The 21651-nt window shown below is 38.9% G+C and overlaps 1 protein-coding gene across 1 annotated transcript in view; it reads left to right on the forward strand.

Annotated features, from left to right (window-relative positions):
• bbs9 (Bardet-Biedl syndrome 9) overlaps positions 1-21651 on the forward strand; it is a 229391-nt gene that overhangs the window by 111501 nt on the left and 96239 nt on the right. Inside the window, exons 20-22 of the mRNA XM_037676556.1 lie at positions 5598-5780; positions 12428-12677; positions 20946-21053. Of these exons, the coding sequence (XP_037532484.1) occupies positions 5598-5780; positions 12428-12677; positions 20946-21053 (541 nt within the window). The remainder of the gene's footprint in view (positions 1-5597; positions 5781-12427; positions 12678-20945; positions 21054-21651) is intronic.

The raw sequence follows: 21651 nt of genomic DNA on the forward strand, positions 1-21651 counted from the left end.
GTGTGTGTGTGTGTGTGTGTGTGTGTGTGTGTGTGTGTGTGTGTGTGGGCACGTAATTAAATGTCTAGGTTTGTACCATGTTTGGAGATGGTGTGTTTAAACGCTTCACATTCATATTATATCTATTGTTTTTGTGTGCATGTGTGGGTTTGTGTCAATCCAATGTGAAACTTTGGGGCCACATGCGCGCATGTTCTTTAAAGTCTAGTTCATGTATGTGTGTATGTTTCCAGGCTAAATGTGCCTTTGTGTTCTCTCAGCTGGCATCAATCAGTGTGTGTGTGTGTGTGCAGAACTGAGCCACTGCCAACAATGAACCCCTTCACTGGACTGGGAGCCTTTTATCAATGCACCCACACTTTCAGAACCCCCAGAGGCCCGGTGGTTAAGGATATGTGTGTGTATGTCCCGAGAATGAAGATCTATGTGTTTGTGTGCATGTGTGGCACATAATAAAGTGTGTGTTACAATATCAAGAACTGATGTTTAATTGATTTCTGGATTTTAAGACCTGTTTGGAAGGAAACATTTGACCTACAGAGGATGGGAATTATTATTTTTTTGTTTGTTGTAGATTTTGTTCTTATAATAACTGCTTTGACAAAATGCATTTTGTTGCAATAAATTAGTTGACTGTAATTATATTATCCAAATAGGTCACTTAAGAAGAATCTAGGATATCTCAAAACTTCACATCTTGGTGTAAGAAATGTTGTACGACAGAATTAAATAATGTGATTTGCTTTAAAATGTGCTGAGGGGTTAACAAGACTAACAACGCTACATAACAAGTGACAACAAAGTTAAATTGTGTCACCTGGACAGTTTCTTTTTGGAAGAACCGTTTTGTCTTTCATCCGAAATACTTCTTCAGTCTGAGGCCTGCCAACAGGATCTGCCGTATTAAATATCACCTTATTGATGTGTTTCAAACCAGTCTGCTGTGGAATTCCCAGAGCCTGGCTTTACACATGTAAAATGGAGGATATAAAAATATAGGTATTTAATTTTTTGATGATTTATTTACCTGGATGATTGAGTGTATCTTTTACATAGCAAATGTTTTTTTTACTTCATGTTTACAGCATATACAGTTTATTCAGAGAATGAATTGTCATTCTACAGAGTACACATTTACATTTTACAGAAAAAGCCGTAAGGTAGTAACCATCCATCCATCCATCCATTATCTTTACCCGTTTATTCCATTTTGGGTCACGGGGGTCGCTGGTGCCCATGTCCAGCAGTCACTGTGCGAGGGGCGGAGTACACCCTGGACGGGTCGCAAGTCCATCACAGGGCCACATAGAGACAAACGACACAAACAACCATTCACTCTCTCACTCACACCTAGGGAAAATTTAGAGTTACCAATCAGCCTAACATGCATGTTTTTGGTCTGTGGGAGGAAACCGGAGCACCCGGAGAAAACCCACGCATGCACGGAGAGAACATGCAAACTCCATCCAGAAAGGCCCCTGGACCGGGGTTTGAACCAGGGACCTTCTCGCTGAGAGGCAGCAGCTCTACCAGTTGCGCCACCGTGCTGCCCAGGTAGTAACCAAATAAATCAAATTACAAATCCAATAATGTTCAATCAGGTCATCTGGATGGTTGCTTTTGTCGCTGAGACCTTTCGTCCTTCATCCAAAGGGCTTCTTCAGTCTGAGGAGCCCACCAAACCAAACTGAATCCCACAAATGGCTAAAAAAAAAAAACAGTTTGCTGGTGATAAGATGGCCTCCAGGGCCCACCCTGTGCCCCGTCAACTCCCCCAAGGCAGATCATGCCAAAATGGTTCAAAACAGCAAAGTTCATGCTCATTATTCCAGGTATAAATCCAACAATGTTCAGTCAGGTCATCTGGATGGTTTCTTTTGTTGCTGAGACATTTCATCCTTCATCCAAAGGCCTTTTTAGGTAGTAGAAGCAATTTCTGAATGAAGTATTAAGTCCTAATGAGTCACTAAATCTACCCATATACTGTATATAAGGGTTGTGTATTCAAAGATTGGACAGTGTGTGTGTGTGTGGCTTATTAGTAAAGTGAGTAAAATGGTGCCCATAGACGACCCCAACCAAAGGGAATTCTTTTAGGTTAGGGAAGTGATTTGGAGTTTATACCTGTGTGTAGCTGAGTTTTACGCAAATCAGAACAGCTTACTTTGGCAACTACTGCTTAACCCTCACACACACGAGTGGATGCACACACACACCCACTTAACTTCTTTGTGTCGTTCATTTCTGTTTGTCTAAGATCAAATGGCAAGTACCAAATCCATTTGTCAAACAATCTTCTGATGTGAGTTGGCACTCAGGCCTGCAGATTGTTAATTTATCTGAACACACAGTCGTCCATTAGTCCCAGATCTGCTTTCACCTCTTCTTTTTCACTCTCGTCTGTTCATCTCTCTCATCCTCCTCCCTCTTCTCTTGTTTCTTTCCTTCTCTTTGTCCGACTTGTCCTTTCTTGTTGTCTTCGTTTTCATATGTCTTGCTCTGTCATCGCTTGTCCTCGCCACTCCACTCGTCTTCACATCTTTGTTGGTGCAATGATGGAAGGAGAGGGATTGACCTTTAGCTGCGGGTCAGATTCACCTGGTCTCACCACACCTCATTCATACGTTCGCTTGTTTTTTATCTGCTCCCAAGCTTCAATTTTAAATAAAAGCTAGAAGACCTCACATTTTATTTTCAACTGATCTTTGTTCCAGCCAAAGTATTCCATTTCAGTTTTCTTTTTAATTATTTTTTTCAAGTTCGGTAGCTTCGTAAAATCATTAATGTTCCTTAAAGGAAATAACTGTTTGCATATAAACTGCAAAAACCAAGATGTTTCCCAGATGAATCAAGGCCTTTTTTTATCTTTAGACTAATATACAACTCTTATCTGCATCATCCTATATTTGATATAAATGGTAACTTCAAATTTTTTTTCCATTGGTTATAAGATTGCAAAAGCAAAGCACAATGTGAAGTCATAAATAAATAGTCATAAAAGTCTAATAGTAGTACGTAACATTTTATTTTTAACTCCACCTGGTAGATTATTTTGTGCTCTAGCTGGCAACTCATTAAAATCTTGACACATACAAGAAGAGTTTCTAAGAATAAAATGAATGACTGAAGTTGATTCTAAAACATCAAGTTCTGTTGAAGTTGTTCAAGGTGAACTCAGTCTAACATAAACACAAGTAAATCAGCCCCCAGAGCTGGCAGTAATGAAGGAGCTGCTAGCTTCATACTCATAAATCTGTTTAGACCGGCTGAGTAGTCAACACGCCGAGGATTTCAGTGTAAATAGATGTGTTGAAGAGAAAGTAACTTTGAATGAACTAAGGGATTATTGATCATTTGGTTTAAACATTTGTTTTGAGAATACTTATATTTTAGTAAAGTTGAGAAAATTGCACTCATTACAATCAGCTATAAGCATCTATAACAACTCTTGAATGAAACCAGGATGATGAGCTACAACAATAATTAATTTCCTTTTGGGATTAATAAAGAATTTTTGAATTGAATTGAGTTGAATCAGGGTTTGTTTGTTTTTTAAGTCAGAGGCTAACATACATGGTCTTTTTTATTTAAAGCTTTAGGACAAGGCTATTCAGCTAATGGCCAGTGGGCCATTTCCGGCCCATGGGTGACTTCAATCCGGCCCACTTCATAAAAAAAAAAAATATATGTATTATTTTGTTTGTTTGTTTCTGGGTTTTGGTTTTGGGTTCTGTTTATTGCATTTATGATTCAGTGCAATAAAATAAACAAATTTAAAAGATAACAAATCATTGTAAACTTTGGTTTATTTGCATAATGATTTTAATTGCTGGATGTCCGGCCCCTGAGCTGTTGGCTTTCAGAAACTGTGGCCCCCTGAGCAGTTTTGTTGAATAGCCCTGCTTTAGGAGGTTAACATTATTTAAAGCATTTCAAATTTCTTCCTACATGTTTGAAACTGTGAAGCTCATTTGCCGTTTTATGATGCGTTTTACTCGTTCGTTTCCTGTACCGGATAGTTGCTATTCAGGGTTGTGGAGCAAGAGGCAGGGTGCACATTATAATGGGTTGTGACCACAGAGACACACGAGACAAACATCCATGCACAATCACACTCGAACCTATGTTCAGTTTAGAATTGCCACTTCACCTAACATTAATCTTTTTGGTCTGAAGGCAAGAACTGGACCTGTCTAAAGCTTTTGACACTGTGGATCATAACATCTTGTGTCATAAGCTCTCAGTTGGTTTCTCAGATCACACCATTGGTTGATTCTCTATCTCTCAGATCAGACACAATGTGTTCAACATAATGGTACTTCCTCCAGTTATTTAACAGTCAACAATGGTGTACCACAAGGCTCAGTCTTTGGACCCATCCTCTTTACAATCTACATAGGTAATGCAGGTCAGAGCATCCTTGACGCATCCTTACATTTCTATGCTGATGACACAGTTGTTTACTGTCGAGCTAAAACAGTTGCTAAGGCTTTCCAGCTTTTGCAATCCACATTTAGCATCATCCAGTCTGATTTGTTCCACCTCAAACATGTCTTAAATGCCGATAAAACCAAAGGGATGCTTTTTTTTAAACAGGACGTTAGTCCCAGCAGTTCTACCTCCGATTTTATCCTCAAATGGTGTCCTTATTGAGTTTCTTGATTCCTATAAATATTTGGGTATCTTGGTCAACTCGCATCTCTCTTTTAAGCTCCATGTGGAAAACCTAGTAAAGAAACTGAAAGTTAAACTTTTTTTTTTTTTTTTCAATAACAGATCCTGTCTAACTCTGAATGCTAGGAAACACCTTGTATTTGTGACTTTCCTTCCCTCCGTGCGCTCTCAGGACATTATTACCTGCAGTGTCCTCTCAGTGCGGACTGAACTTTGCAAAAGGGCCTTCTCCTACTCTGCTCCTGTTTCCTGGAATATCTTACAAAAGACCTGAAGCTCTCGACCTTGACCTTTCTAAGTGGCTTTAAGAATCTGTTGGACTCCTGAAAAAGACCAATGCAGACATGTTCCTGTTTTTAGTTTTCTACATTTGCCTTATAATCTAACTGTTTTTGCTACTTGTTTTGTCATCATATTTTAATTTGTAAAAAAAAAAAATTGGTATGCCTCGTTGTTGTCGCTGTTGTTCATTGTTGTCTTCATTCTTTGTTGAAATCAGGTCTCTCTTGGAAATGAGTCCTCGAGGCTCAATGGAATTAACCTGTCTAATTAAAGGTTGAATGAAAAAAAAAGACTTCACATGAAGAGGGACAACATACAAACTCCACACAGAAAGGAAACTGGCTGAGAGTCAAACTTTAGATCTTCCAATAAAACTGTAGCACTGACTATGGCACCAATGTACAGCCTTCCTAACATGTTTGAGACTTTTTTCCCCCCTAAATGTATTTTTAATTTGAGTCTAAACATTTTTCTTGTAAAACACATCGTTTAAATGTTTTGAGTTTTATGAACAGAGCAGAATACGCCAGAAAATATGATGGTGCTGTGAAAACCACTTGTGCTGTGTTTTGACTAAATAAATAAAGTGACAGTTCATGAAATATTTAGTAAAAACTTTCACTGTGATCTCTCTGTTTTAGGTTATGGCGTTGGCAGAGGCTGCAGAGGAGAACCGGGTGCTGCTGGAGCAGGCGTTTGTCCGTTTGCGGAGCGCCACTCACCTGCTTGTGCTGCTGCTGTCGCTGTGGCAGGGCCTGACGCCCAATCAGACGGCCATCCTGGAGGCCACGTTGCTGCCTCTGCTGCAGGACACACCACAGCTGGTACACACACACAAGTTCATTAGCGTCTTAACATCTGTCCTTACATCTGCAGCCTGCTTGTTAAACACACCCCCAGCTCAAACGCACACTCTCCTATGGCTGGACGATATGGCAAAAACTTTTATCATGATATACTTTTTAATCTCGGTTGATAACAATATTATTCTGATATCCATATAAACAATATAAAAGCCTCAGAAAAACTGTACAAATAACTTAATGTACACCTTTTATTTGTATTTAGCCTTCAAAGAAATTTGAAATCGCCGTCAAACATAAAACTCTCACCTTTGTCAATATGGGGTGATGTTTCAGGGACATGGCTCAAACTTTTATTGTGCTTCATCTTCTGACTCTCAGCATATTCTTTCGAGTGGAGACTTTTCACAAGCTAGTTGGAACGACTCTCCGTCACATTTTGCAGCACACTGAAACCTGCAGTTTAATGGATCTTAGATAGCCGGACCACTTCCACACCCACCACCGGATTCGTCTTTCCACTCTTATCAATTATGTCATCTGCTTTCTCTTCGCTTGAGAAAGCTTGTTCAGTCACATTTTGATGGTCGTGGGAACTCATTTTGAAGAGAAAACTTAGGGCGCGTTGGAGATTAGCCTAGCTCAACTTAGCCTAGCCTGCTAATGCTGACTCCTTCTGGACTCGAGCTCTGTGTGTGGTGTACGTCACCACACACTTATGTAATTGTGTCATGGCTTTTTCTGTTCGGAAAAAGAAACGCGTCATTGAAACACTAATCATAGCGTAATGTATATCAAAATATTGTAAATGTACTTAAAACTCACATCACAGTTATTGAATAAAAGTATATAGTGATATATATTGATATCGAATTGTTGTCCAGCCTTATACTCTCCTATACGCCACATTCACCTGTCAGCTCGACACCAGGAGTGTGTTCCGTGGTTTCCAAGTTTAGCATCAAATCTGTGTGAAAAAATAATCATTGCGTCACACAAACTGATCCGTAAAGTCAGGCCACGCTAAGTCCAATGTGAAACCTTCTATATTTAAGGCTTAGCATTCCTGAAAGAATGTGTTTTGCATCAAAGTTCAGTCCTAATGATGCAGATTGTCACTCCAGGGGTGTTGGTTTGGGTTAGAATTAAGTTGTAGACTTTGGTTATTTTAAAGATTAGTTAAGGGCTAGGTTGTACACACAATAAATAAAAGTCACTGCAGTGTCCTGATAGGATTATTGTACAAGCCTGTGTGTGTGAGTTACTTTTTCCATGTCTGATCAATTCTCTGAACCTTTCCTTACCGGTAAGTCTATTTTCAGACCTCTTTCCCAGTCCGACATTGCACACACTCCCATTAACACAACAAAATATAAAACATCCTATATGCACATGCAGACACACTCACCTACTTACACACACGATAATTACAGACCGAAATAACCCAAAAAGGTCAATTGATAAGCCTTAAGGGACTGGGAAAGTGTGTTTGTTATTTTAAATGGGATTAATGGCATCAAGTGAATTAGCAGTAATTAGGCTCATGTTCACGACATCAAGTGAAACAGGTGGACTGAAGGGCTATTTTCAGAAAACACAACACACTCTCTGGTGCCATGCTATGACAACAGTGATATAAATGTGGTGACGCAGTTTTTCTTTTTTTAAGTCATCAGCCCTTTTGTGGCTTATTTCAATCAGTTATGTTTTAGTTAGACTAACTTTGTAATCCCAAGAAGAATATTCACGTGAAGAAATAAATGTCTAAAAAATATTTTCACAGGCTTCATAAATGGGAGTTGCTTAAAATGGTAAAGCATTACTAAGTAATAACCAGTACAGTGCCCCACATTTAGAACAATCACTGGAGAGTTTAAGTGAATACTTAGGTGTGTCAGATTAGCTGTGCCTCATCACGCTCCTCGTCTTGACTTTTGACCTTTGTGCAGGTGAGATCATTCCATCTGACCCAAGTCACGTCCTCTGGATAGTTTCTGTTTATTGAAACGTTTCATCCAGAAAACTTCATCAGTCCGAGGAGCTACAAAAAACTCAGTCTTATAAACAGCACCTTCACATAGTGGGTCAACCAGTTCGATAGCGCTCAGATGGTTTCTGGAGTCCGCCCTCTCTCCCACTGACTCGTTTGAGGCAGTCATTGCCAAAGTCAAGTCAAGTTTATTCGTAAACCACATTTAAAAACAGCAGTTGTGACCAAAGTGCTTAACAATAAAAATCAGTAGCGGTAATTTAATGAAAAAAAAACAAAAAAACCACGAAAAATTAATTAAAAGCATCAAAAGAAAAAGATTAAAACAGAACTATAAAATACAAAATGGTTCAAAACATCCTGATTCATGCTCAATAATCCAGGTAGAAAAATCCAAAATATATTTAATCCAATACACATATATATATATATATATATATATATATATATATATATATATAATTGCAAATCCAATATATTGAAAAGTCAGTGGGGGATTGGGCGGACTACAGAAACCATCTGATTACCATCAAACTGGTCGACCCACTATGTGAAGATGCTATTTATAAGACGGGGTTTGTTGTGGCTCCTCGGACTGATGAAGTCCTTTGGATGAAAGCCAAAACGTTTCAACAAAAAGTAAACCATCCAGAGGACCTGATTTAACTTTGTTGGATTATTCTACTTGGTTCATGGAGCATGAGTCAGGATCATTCCGTCTGAGTTCAAGTCCTGCTCTCAGACAACTTTCTTTAAGGGATTAATCCTTGGATTATCATCAACATGAGTGAAGTCGCAGAGCAGGACAGAAGGTCAAGGAGCTCGATTAAAGGAAAGGCAGAAGGGTTACTGAGATAATGAGAAGGAAAAGAAAGACAGATGAGGTAGATGTGAAGCAGAAGCAAAAACTTTAGTTTTTCTTTATTGCAACTTTCAAAGTCAAATAATTGTTTTTACTTTACAATATGTTGTATGTCTGCTGTCGCCTATTATTTTCTGGACAAGTTGTTCAATGTACTCCTTTTTTATTTACAAAATCCTCTTGTTAGACATAACTGTGGTTAAACTTTGGATCCACTTTAGTCAGTGCCATGAAATCAGCTGATTAATTACCATTTTTCTGATATAACAAAGAAGCCATCAGAGTGGATGAATAAAGTATTTCAGGTAGTGTAGATGAAAATTTATTTTTTCTAGAGATGATTTTGTACTTTGCTGGATTCCCAAATGAACTAATAATATTTTGTATATAAATGTCGGACAGGAGGAAGAGGAGACGAGAAAAGGGAAGAACATCGTCTGTGCAGCAGCAAACAAAATGTCTAATTTAGTTGCAGTTGAGCAGAAAAACTCCTTTTCCCTCTTTCTTCGCTGTTTTTCTTCTAACCCAGTCCTGCACTTCTTCCTCCCCCTGCTTTATTTTCAGCCTCCTGCTTCGTTCAAATTCATTATTTGAAACATCATTCTGCATTTTCAACTTATTCCTGTTGCCTATCTCCACTCCCTTGTACTCTGAAAATATTTCTTTTGACTTATCAGTGTAAAAAAAAAAAACATGTTTAGCGTAGCATTTTGAGCAGATTCAGTTTTCGTTTGGGAATGAACAATCATCAATTTGAATGTTTTATTTGTTTTTTTGTTTTTTTTTCCGAAGCCCGTTTAGGTCGTTTGGTTATTCTTTTAGTTTTTTACCAGTTCTATATTTTTTTTTCTGAAAACTTGACTGTAGAATTTCTGATTCATTCTGATTTGACATGATTTACTCCCCCAACCAGACAGCTTGGCCATTTTCTTTCTTTTTATCCTTGACTTGAGATCCCCACAAATGTTAATAAAGAAACATTTGGCACCAATGGCTGCGTTGGCAACGACACCAACGGTAAACATTCCTTGTGGTTTGTGTTTTATTATGAACATACTTCCACTGTTTACTTTCCATTCTGGGAGACTGTAGACAAAAGGTTGCCTCTGTGAAGACTTTCCAAAGTTATAAAATACTGTGCATGAACACTGGAAACCACGGTTTCCAGTGCACTTTGCAGTGTTTTGGCATCTTAAAGCCTTTAATCTCTTACACCAATGTAATTTCTTGTCTTATATTTCATGTCTCACTGGTTCTTGAAGTGACAACCACAACACAGCCCTCTGCATTTGAACAATGCACAGCTGATTTCAATCAGAACGTCCACTGAAGTGTCTTCGATGGCCCATCAACCATAACTTGGTCATTGTTTATTCTCAGTAACGGCAATCTTTTCCATGCTTGCACATGCAACAACTGAGTGGAGAACAATTATCATTTTTGTCTGACATTATTTTATTTTTCAGTTGTCCTCATGTGGTTTTTAAATTCTTCTTTGTTTATGCGTACACGCAACCCTTCATTTTAGTGCCAGAGTTGCTGTAGATCAAGAATTCTAGCACAACTTTACATACTAATGTTAAAAAGGTATTTAGCACTAGTACAAGTATCTGGAACTCTTTTGCTATTGAAAATAGTATTTAGTGTTTGCTTTGTGTTGCACATGATTTACAAGACTTTTTGTTAATCATGCGGTTGGAACATTTGTTTAAAGCTTTAGTTGAGCTCATGGCTTTATTTACACCATCACTTTTTATTTGAACTTATTTTTTCTTTATGTCTTTTGACTAATGTTGTTTACACAACCACTGTGTTTGGTTGTATTTGTAATTTGCAACACCTTGAAGTCACACAGTTAATCAAAGTAACTGAAGAATATAAAAGTAAATATTTCTGACAATAAAAATAAAAAAATAAAATCCCTGCAAGGAATCCCTCAGAATTGGCCAAGGCAAGAATTTGTGTTTATGCTGGTTCCTTCTGGAAGCAGACTGGTTGACATTGTTTTCACGCAGCCGTAACGCCGGCCTCTCAAATGACTTTCCCAGGCTGGAAGAGGATGTAAATACTGAGTAATTCTTTTATTTATTATTATTTGTCTCATTTCGAGCTCAATGAGGTTCTGAACTATCCATGGCATTTCAATAGTAATACAATCATATCTGTGCTTTTTCCCTATCAGACCCAATATTCTTGAAACAGTCAGCATTTTTAAAATAAAGTGTTGCGTGGATTGGTAATCATTGAATTATTGGCAATGTTTCTTTTAAAACTAAATGTTAATGGTGAGCTATTAAGGCCATCCAAGAATAAATTATACAGTGATGACCAACGTGTAGCCTCCACCACCTTTTCCTCTTTCACAAGGATGAATGTGCGCAGTTTACGTTTAAAGACATTTCGCTGTTTTCTGCAGCATGTGGAGCATTTGTGTCTCTGAGCGTGTGTGTGTGTGGGTGTGTGTGTGTGTGGGTGTGTGTGTGAGAGCATGCCAAGTTTCCACAGAAACCTGCAGTTATTTTGTTCCAAGTATTTGATAACCTGTTGAGGTATTGTGGTAAGAGTAGGTCACTCAACTCCCATCTCTCCTCCTCCTCTACCTCCTTTTTCATTTTTTCTACCTCTACGCTTCTATTATACACTCTTTATCTCTTCCCTTCGTTTTTCCACTCCTTGTCCCAGATATCTTCTCCTTTGTTATCATCTCATTTTCTTGACATTTTCCAACCCCTCGCTTTTTTCTTTTCTTTCTCTTCCTCTTTTTCTGTGTCTGTGTCTTTCTGCCACCATCATTACAGATTCGATTACCTGTCATTAAGGTTCATTAGGGACCTATCGACGTGGTGACAGCGGGGTAAGAAAGGGACGGCTGCTTTGGAGGGTAGCTGTCAACACACCTTTACCCCTTCAATGCCTTCCCTAAGAAGCACGCATGCACATTTAATTTCTTCCGTACACTGACATAATTAATTAATTATTAATTATTAACCTAATTTCTGTTGGATGAGTCTGAGGGAAGATGAGTTTGAAAACATTTATGTCTGACAGTGTTGTTTGACAAAAAGAAGTTGTCTGATTGCACATATTTGTATTTTTTTATGTTTTACTCATGTATTTGTTGAATGACAAACATATTATTAAACTATCATGTTTGGGTTATGATCTCTTTTTTAAACTTTTTTTTTAATTTTTTTATTTCGCTCTTCATTTTTCCCATTTGCTTTATTGTCAGTATTTTTATTTTATTTTTTTTCCGTCCATTATTCCTTCCGGGCGGCACAGTGGATCAGTTAGTAGAGCTGTTGCCTCTCAGCGAGAGGGTCGCCAGTTCAAATCCCAGCCGGGGGCCTTTCTGCGTAGAGTTTGCATGTTCTCTCTGTGCATGCGTGGGTTTTCTCCAGGTACTCGAGTTTCCTCCCACAGACCAAAAACATGCATGTTAGGCTGATTGATAACTCTAAATTGTCTCTAGGTGTGAGTGAGAGAGTGGATGGTTGTTTGTCTCGTTTGTCTCTATGTGTCCCTGTGATGGACTGGAGACCTGTCCAGGGTGTCCCCCGCCTCTCACACAGTGATAGGTGGGCACAGGCACCAGTGACCCCGTGACCTGAAACAGAAGAAGTGTGTAAAGGTGATGGATGGATGCATTTTTTTTACACACTATAACATTAAAAACCCAAGATTAATGGAAAGGTAAAATAAAAATAAAATTCTCAGGTATTCCATTCGTCCATTGTTCTGATGTAAAACAGTGGAAAGTTTACCACATTTAAATGCTGACATGTAACGTTTCTCCTCACGTTCCTGTCTCCTCAGGGTTGGGAGGAGAGCTGTGATGCAGCTGTCTCTCATCTCCTGCGGAGCTGCTTGTCGCGAAGCCCCAAGGATCAGGCCACATCTCTAGCCCAAACAGGCGGCCCTGTGTTGGGCCTTCCCCAAGACACCGCACGCCTCAAGAAGCACATAACTCTGCTGTGTGATCGCATCGGTAAAGGAGGACGCCTCACCTTGGCCTCTGAGGCTAATGTCCAGGTCCCTGCTCAGGTCCAGAATCTGGCTGCTCCTGGTGAGTTGGACAATATGTAGGAAGGAGAGGTGCACAGATGAAGGAATAGAAAACATTAAAATTTAGATGAAGGTGTATCTGCAGTGACCTATGTCATGTTTTCGTTTTGTTTTGTTTTCTTGCCCGCTTGTGGTCGTCAAGACTGTTAAAGCAATACTTACTGAACATCTGTTTCTTATGCCATTGTGAGGAAACGTTATGAGTACATGAGCAAACCTCATGGAGAACATTATGCCAGAACATCTGCTGCAGACGGGTTTACAGAGCATAATAGGTTGTCTGTTTTTCAACACAACTTCAAATGAACACTGTCTTTGTGTGGTCATGAGTCTTTGCATCAGATATTGTTAAATACGTGAGCATCACATTGCCATATACTGTATTTTTCTTCATATAAGTCGCATCTTTTTGCATAAATTAGCAACTCCTGCGACTTATACATCGAAGCAACTAATATACATTTTTTTCCCCATATTTATAACCAAATTTTTGGCAGAGATCTGACTATTTCATTCATTCTGACGTGGAAAATATTGAACACTACCATTTTCAGCCACTAAAGGGCCCTCAACTAATATGGCAAGCCAAGTGTCTCATTAATAGGTAAAAGTGGCTATTAATGAGACACTTGGCTTGCCATACCAAGCCACCTTCGTCTCGTTCCGGAACTCCTGGAGCAAACGTCAAATCAGCTGCATTTTACCGTTCTGCCCAGGCAGAATGCAGCTGATTTGACCATCAAAGTGCATTTATTAAGGGAAAGTGAGACTGAGACACACCTTTACTATAATGTCGAGCAAACAAATAATTGTTTTTAGGTGGTTATCTTGTTAAATGTCGACGAAATGCACAGTGAGTCGTCCCTCTGCGCTCTCCCGCTCCCACGAATCGACATTTGAAACGCAGCTGATTTGACAAATAAAGTGCATTTATTAAGGAAAAGTTAGACTGAGACACACCTTTGCTATAATGTCAAGCAAACAAACATTTGTTTTTAAGTGTTAATCTTGTTAAATTCTTGTTAAAGTCCTCCCATGCACGCTCCCGCAGCCACCATTTGGCAGCCAATCTATTTTTGGCACAACAGGGGTGCACATTTTTGGGTTGACTGCGGTGAAGCATAATAGATGCGACATGTACGGCAGAAAGAACGGTAATTACTGTAGTCCAGAGATTTTGTTTTGCACATGTAAGACGCAGACCTAGTTTAAATTAATTGCATTTATTAAAAAGATAGTGAGCAGGAAAATAAATATGTGAAAACATCAGGGTAAGATCAGTGGAGTGTTTACATATTAATATCTAGCCTATTCAAGGTTCAAGGTGACTATTGTCATTCGCATCACATGTGGTACACAAGCTGGAACGAAATTGTGTACTCAACGTCCAGTTACACCCAAAAATAGCAATAATATAATAATCATATAATAAGACGAAGACCCACCCCCCAAGGGGGGCGTGTACTGGGCAGCTTTTGAGCGCCCGGGTGTGACGGAGCTAAATGTTTTTGGCAGCAGGAAGCTCGTTAGCCCGTCGGAAAAGACAAAGGCCTATCTACTCACAATTAGATTAGATAAAATATTATTGATCCCTTGGAAAGATTCCTTCAGGGAAGTTAAAACTAAAAGTTAGATCATAACTTGAACCTTTATATCTTATAGATTTGATTTGATTTTTTTTTTACAATTTTATGGCTCTAGAAAAAAATACTGTTTGTAAAAGGGAAATGAGTAACCTTATTAGTTTTTTTTTTTCATCAGCCAGTTTCTATTTATTGATTCCAAAATTCAGAGACAGATGCATGTGCGTGCACACACACACACGAAGCGCTGCAGTAAACAGCCTTTTCGTATGTTGCTTTTTTACCCGCCTGTAAACACACACATTTGTTTACTTTACCAACAACACTTACGGAAACAGTTTCCTCCTCAAGACCGCAGGCATACACACACTCACACACTCACACACACACACAAGAACCACACATCAAGTTCCACTTTATTGGTAGGAAGTGTTTGTTATGGTGTGTTAATGTGCTTCTGTTAGTTTCCTGGAAATAAAAAACCTTTTAGCGCCTATCCAAACCTAAACTCGTTTAGAGAACATTATCACTGCTGGTTAAGATGGACCGATTGCAGCAGGACACAGTTTTTGTAAAGTGCTCTGACAAACCCTAGAGATCCAAAGAGAGTCTAAGAAGTAGAGGTAACAAACACACACTGACATCAGGACTGTTTACGACATGGTCATCAGGTAACCTCCACTCCTCTCCTCAAAAGCAGTGTGTTTTTTTGTTGTTGTTGTTTTTTCTTAGAGGTTTTCCTCTTCTGGACCTAATGAAGTCAGGAGATTTTCATTATGTTCACAGTCCATTTGCAGAAAGTCGATGCACACACACACATCTTCTTCTCCACATCCTCTGATAGTGCATGTGTGTGTTGCAGCTATTTTCAGTGTCCCACTGGTAGCTGTGGTTGGAGGCCTGAATCTACTTTAGAATTAGAGAGGGGAGAAGATGGGCTGCGTTTTGCCTTTACATGCCGAGCGTGTGCGCACACATACGCACGCACTGTATATAAGTATGTGTCAGTGTAGTTGAGAGGACAGAAAATGCAGGAAAGTACATGTAGTATGTTTAAGTGTAGGTCATGGGTAGCGTGTAATTCTGACCAGCTGTGTGTGTTCTCTCTCTCTGTGGCGTTTCCAAATTGAAGAGTTCTGCTTCAGGATTCTATATATAAAACAGCAGTGATCTATTTTAAGGGGGAAATCCACCATTCCTAAAGATCATCATTCAATGAAGAGCCACAGATTTATGTCTAAGCTTCGTGCATTTTAGTAATTTTATTTTAATGTAAATGATCTATTGCACCCGCTTCAGATGTTATCATCCATTAAACGGCCATTATTAGTTGTTATCATCTCCAATTGTAGCGTTCAGACTGCCCCTCCTCTTCCTCCTAGTAGGTTTAAAGGCACGTTATTATCGCTGATCATATGGGCACGTGGTAAGTTAAGAGTGAAGGTCTGGGGGTTAGGTTTAGGGTCAGGGTTAGGTTAAGGCTCACGGGTAAGGGGGTTAAATTTAGGGTTAGCGGGCTGGGTCAGGTGTAAGGTTAGGTTTAGGAAAAGGGTTATATAAAGCTAACTAAAATACACTTCCGGTTTTACACGCGAGCCGCGATGCATATTATCACCCATAAAACTGTAACTTTAAACATACTAGGAGGTAGGAGGGAACAGTCTGAACGCTGCGTATGGGGATGATAACGACTAATAACGTCCATTTAATGGACTGATAACATCCGAAACTGCTGTCGCTTAGAACAATGTTCAATATATGTGGAAAATGTCATTTGTGTGGTTAAATGTGACTCATTATTTCTAACTTACAGTTTCTGTAAAAGATAGCAGGGCCCTGCGACACACATTTGGATAAAAAAAAAAACTGTTTTAAAAACCATGTGGGTATGTGTGTAGGCACAGAAGACGTGCAGTGAGGAGGGAATAAGCGTAAAGCCCACAGCCAAATTGCCAGTAACCACCGCAGCACAGTGTCACCCCCATCTTCAAACCACAGCCCAGAATAAAGCTGGAATGCACTGGAGTCTCCACATTTTAGACCAAGACTGGGCTGTCTATTGGAGGCAGTTTTACCCTCAACCAGGGTGTCCAGAGTTACTCCGAAACTGTCCCAAAGTGGCCCCAAATTGTCACGCACTGGTTTAAATGACCTGTAATGTTCTGAACTGTCACTAAATGACTTGTGTTTGAACTTTAAACTACTAATATTACAGCCGCTGCACTGCTGAGCACTTTAAACAATGTACCTTTTCAGCATGTGAAATTGACTGAAAATTAAGACCAGAGTGTTATAAATGTAAATTTTCAATTGAAAACGTTTGTGCTTTCTCATCTTCTCCTATTACTACTACACTTTAATTTGATTAGGATCATTTACAAAATTTTGCGGCGCATATTTTTGGATGTTTGGAACATTTGAATTCAGGTGTTTGTTTTCACTTTTACTTTTGAATTTTCTAGAACACACAAACTTTGAGTTCTCATGAAATGGTGGTCAAATAAACAATGTTCACAAAAAGTTTCAAATGGGACTAAACCTTTGGATGGAAAATATGACAATGGTGTCTCTGTGTGCAGCTAGACCACTGAAGGTTACTGCAAACAAAATTTACTGTAGAGAACTATCACTAATATTAGGACTGTTAAACTCTGGGTGACCTGAACCTTCAAATACTGACAAAATAAATGATCACTGCAATAAAAAAAAACCTCAAAGCTACTAAACCCAAATCACAACTTCACATATTATTGATTAACTTTATGATTGTTTTTGAATTATCCACACATTCACTGTATAGTGAGCCAGATAGTTTTAATACTGTTCAAAAATTTAGCTACACCCCCACCCCTCATTATATAGAGCATAAAAACTCATATAATACAATAAAAATAGTGCACAGAAGTTGTACTCTACATTAGTGGGAATATGCCTTAATACACTGAGGTCTGACACAGCAGCATAATTGAGTCCAATATTAACTTTTACAACAATATTTTGGTTGTTAGACTCGTTGACAATGCCAATAATCGATTATATAAACATCTCAATGATATTGACAAGCACTTCAATGTGTTTACATAAACTGTCTGGTCTCCTCTTCTGTCTGAGCTGAGGGGCTTGAGAAATAATTAGGAAAAAATCTGAACTGGTTTAAAACATTTACAGCATCTCACAAAAGTGAGTGCACCCCTCACATTTTTTGTCAATATTTTGTTGTGTTTTCATGGAGCAACACTTAAGATATGACACTTTCAATGTTCGAGGTTCTTTATTGTCATTCGCATCACTTATGGTACATGAGGTGGAATGATATTGTGTACTCAAGGTCCCAGTTACACCTAAAAATACCAAAAATACAAAGTATTAAAAAAACTGTACACAAGGATCTAAGCTATACGCTAAACAATAATAATATAATATAATACGGTGTATTAAACAGCAGCCTGAACATGAGTCTGTTGTGAGCATATGGGTATGAATACAGCAGTTTAAAGGCAAGAAATCAGCAGCACAGATTAAGTGACAAATCACTAATTAAAGTGGCATTATAGTGATTTTCCTGGTTAGAGATTCATGAGTCTAACAGCCTCAGGGTAGAAGCTGTTCCTCAGTCTAGTGGTTCTACACTTAATGCTCCTCAACCTCCTGCCTGAGGGGAGCAGGGCAAAAAGTGTGTGTGCTGGGTGAGTGGGGTCCTTCATGATGCAGGTGGCCCTCTTCCTGCTCTAGAGGTGTAGATGTTTGTGATGGTGGGGAGGCTGACTCCAACAGACTTCTGTGCAGCTTTCACCACTCTCTGCAGAGCTTTTCTCTTTCCAGCTGTGCATCCCCCGTGCCACACATTGCCACTTTGATACTATGTAATGTAGTCAGTGTGCAGCTTGTGTAACAGGGTAACTTTACTGTCCCCTCAGACTGAGTCAACACGATGTCTAAATCGTTGACAACAAAGTTGAGTAGAGTCCTGAGTGAAAATGTCCAGTTTGTGCCCAATTAGCCAGTTTCCCTCCCCAATCTCAGGTAACTCGTTACTGTTACAAGGTCTCAGGTGTGGATGGGGAGCATGTATCCTATCAAAGTGTCATATATTTAGTGTTGTCCCCTGAAAGGATATAATAAAATATTTTTAAAAATGTGAGGGGCGTACTTCTGTTTGTAAGTTTAAGCGTGAAACCTGCAACAAATCACAACAGAAATTGAGTGTCTCAACCATAGCTTGATGTATGTTCAACATATCATTCATGCATGATAAAAGCTGAATTCTCAGCTTCATTCATCTGTAGATTCAGTTAATAACATCTTCATTTATAACGTTTGCTTAATTCCTTGTCATTTCAAGGTTTTAACATTTAAAATTTGCTGAAAGTTATTTTTTTGTCTTTAGGACTTAGGACTTCTATTTTATCCTTTCACTTACACTTGACCTATGCTAGACATTTAAATCTGTGGCTACTTCTGCTTTAAAGATGCTGTAAAACTGCTCCAAACCCCTCATTTATTTAGAAACTAAAACCACTAAATTCATTTAAAGAGTACTGCATGCATCTCGACACAGTCAAAATTAATGAGCACTTTCTTTATGTCTTCACTATTAGAAAATAATACTAAAAGTTCACGCATTCATTCATATGTCTATAGCCTGTTCCACTGTTCTGTGACCATCTCACATTCTTTTTTTTAATCTTATATATAGGTAACAGTTCAACAAGTAGTTATAACCCCTAAAAAACAACCGATTCTGGTTCTGTTGTTAATTATATTAATTACTGTCATCACTGCATTTATTGTCATTATAAGTTTGGGCTGTAATTAAAGTGTCTAAAACTGATTACCAGTCCAGATAGTTAACTATAGACCATGACATCGCCAAAAGAAACACGGAAACACAACCTGACTTTGACCTGGCAATGAAATGCCAACTGTTTGCAAGAAGAGATGGAGAAAGAGGAATGTATGAGAGGTTAGCGGCAGGAGATGTTCTGTGTGTGATGGGATTATTGTTTCAGCGTAAACTGCTTCAGAGGTGGCCAATTTCCTTACCTGATGTTGACGTAAAAATGAGGGTTAAAACACACATCCACACACACTGTGAAATTGTAGGACAGCGTAAAAAAAACCCAACTCGCCTTGGAAAAACACCTGCCCAATTAGGAGGGAGGCATATCCCATTTCAAACAACTGTGATTGAGCAAGGCTGTGTGTATGTAAAGCTACAGGCTGCGCTCTCACCAAAGAGAACAAGATTGGCTTTAAAAAAGGCCAGGATAAATATAAGAGAGGGCTTAGGATAATCTGAACTCACACAAATGTTGCCGGAGTGGGGGGGAATGGAGACACGCACGCATTCTCAGACACCTTAAAGTAGACTTGATGGCAGACGCACGGGCATTCACTGTCTGGTACATACACATCACCCCCCCACCACACACACACACACACACACACACACACACACACACACACAAACAAAGGCACAAGTGTCCAATGAGATTTAAAGGAAAATACCATGAAACTGGGCAAAATCGTCAGGGAGCAGAGAAAAGGAGATGCAGTGAGAAAAGGCTGTTAGGAAAATCAAAATGAACCAAAAACAGAAGATGAGGATGGAGAGGAGAAAAGCAAGAAGAGATGGAGAGCCTGGCGTGAAAGAAAATCGTAAAAGTGAATAGCAGAATGCAAATAGAGAAGAAGGCAAATTATTCCACAGATGTGATAAAGAGCAGATGGAGACAGGGAGGAGAAGAAAACGCCGGAAGAGGAGACAGAGAAAAGGGGAGGAGGAGACGGAGAGGTTGGACAGAGACAAGGCGTCCAATTCATCAGGCTCAGGAGCTCCTTAAATCCAGGCTGATCCGTGGGATTCCAAAAGGGATTTCATCACACACCACCACAAGCTCACACATTGAGCTTTACAAACCACATGTTTGACACATTCTGTACGATTCTTCTTCTGAAACTTCATGCAAGCAGTTTGGTTGTAAATATGTGCATAGCATTATAAATCCTCTGCGATGTATCCAGCTGAGGAATTTAACACTTCCAACTATGCTTTTAGTGAACGTAATTTTAAAAGATAGATTTTTGTGTCAAATGCAGCCATATGAAATTACACCGCTGACAAATTAGGGAAAAAGTAATTAAAATAATTGTTGTTTATTTTCAAATAGATGCGATCTCTTCACAGTAATCCCTTAAAAAAAGACATGAAAAAGTTTTGGAAGCTCCTTAAATGTGTGAGATGTGCATCACGTGTACCTATAATTAAATTAAAGTTGCATTTCTTTTTAGTTTTTGAAAACATTACGTTACCAACCTACTGATTTTGCAGCTCAAGGGATAAAACTTAAACTGAAAATATGTCTGAAATCATCACTTTAGTTTCGCAATGTAAACAAAAACTACAAAAGCGTTTCTGTTTTTCTTTGCTATCTAAGCTTGTTGGTGTGACTCAGAGCTGTTGGAAAACTTGCTTGGTGAAATTGTAATACGTCTTACTCAAAATGTCCAACAATTTATTTGATTCCTGCATTGACTTTATCTGGTTCTGTGTTGTTCCTGTAAAAAGCTTTATTATACAGAACAAAAGCATCTTGTAATAATAAAAAAGAAAGGAAAGCTCAGGTATGTTTTATTATTGTCATACATGTTATCATGTTGATGGATTCCATCTACCTTTCTCCCAGGAGGTGTTGAACCAATACCAGAGGTGTCTGGTGATGGGGAGATGGAACCCCCAGAAGAACTGACCAAATTCATCAAGAAGAAACAGCCATCTAAGAAAGTCAAGAAAGGTAGAAGCACATGTTTTTGTGTAACTTATCTTCCTGATCTTTCTTACAGTACTAGTCTGCCATCCTTTCTTCTTCCCTTTCTTTGTTTCTCCATCTGGGATTTGTCACATTTTCAATCAGACTGCATCAAAGCACATCATCCCAGTTTCACATCCACATCATAGCTGTCATCTTGATATGAAACCCTGACCAGAACCACCAACACTGCTGTCCATTCACTATCCGGCACTCTGCGGTAATAATACACAACATCTTTCTTCATAGCTGATACAGATAACACTCATCTGGCACTTGTAGTTACTGCTTTGATTGTCATGAGCTCCTCATCTGCAGAATCCACTCTGCTATCCTGCACAGTCCTTTAATGTTTTAAAGTATACTGTAAAATTTAAATATATTTTAATATAGCCCCATCAAGTAAGCAAATATTTCCAGCTATTCAAAACTTTTTGGAGATGTTGCATTATGACTAGTATTAGTAAGACAGTAGTCCCTCGTTTATCGCAGGGGTTTCCGTTCTCATTGCCCCCGCGATAAGTGAAAAACCACAAATTAAGAATAGTTGTACAAGAACTAAGTAGTAGTTTTAGTATTTATA

This window comes from Nematolebias whitei, chromosome 5 (genome assembly GCF_014905685.2).
Source record: "Nematolebias whitei isolate Nwh7 chromosome 5, NemWhi1, whole genome shotgun sequence".
In the NCBI taxonomy this organism is placed as follows: domain Eukaryota; kingdom Metazoa; phylum Chordata; class Actinopteri; order Cyprinodontiformes; family Rivulidae; genus Nematolebias; species Nematolebias whitei.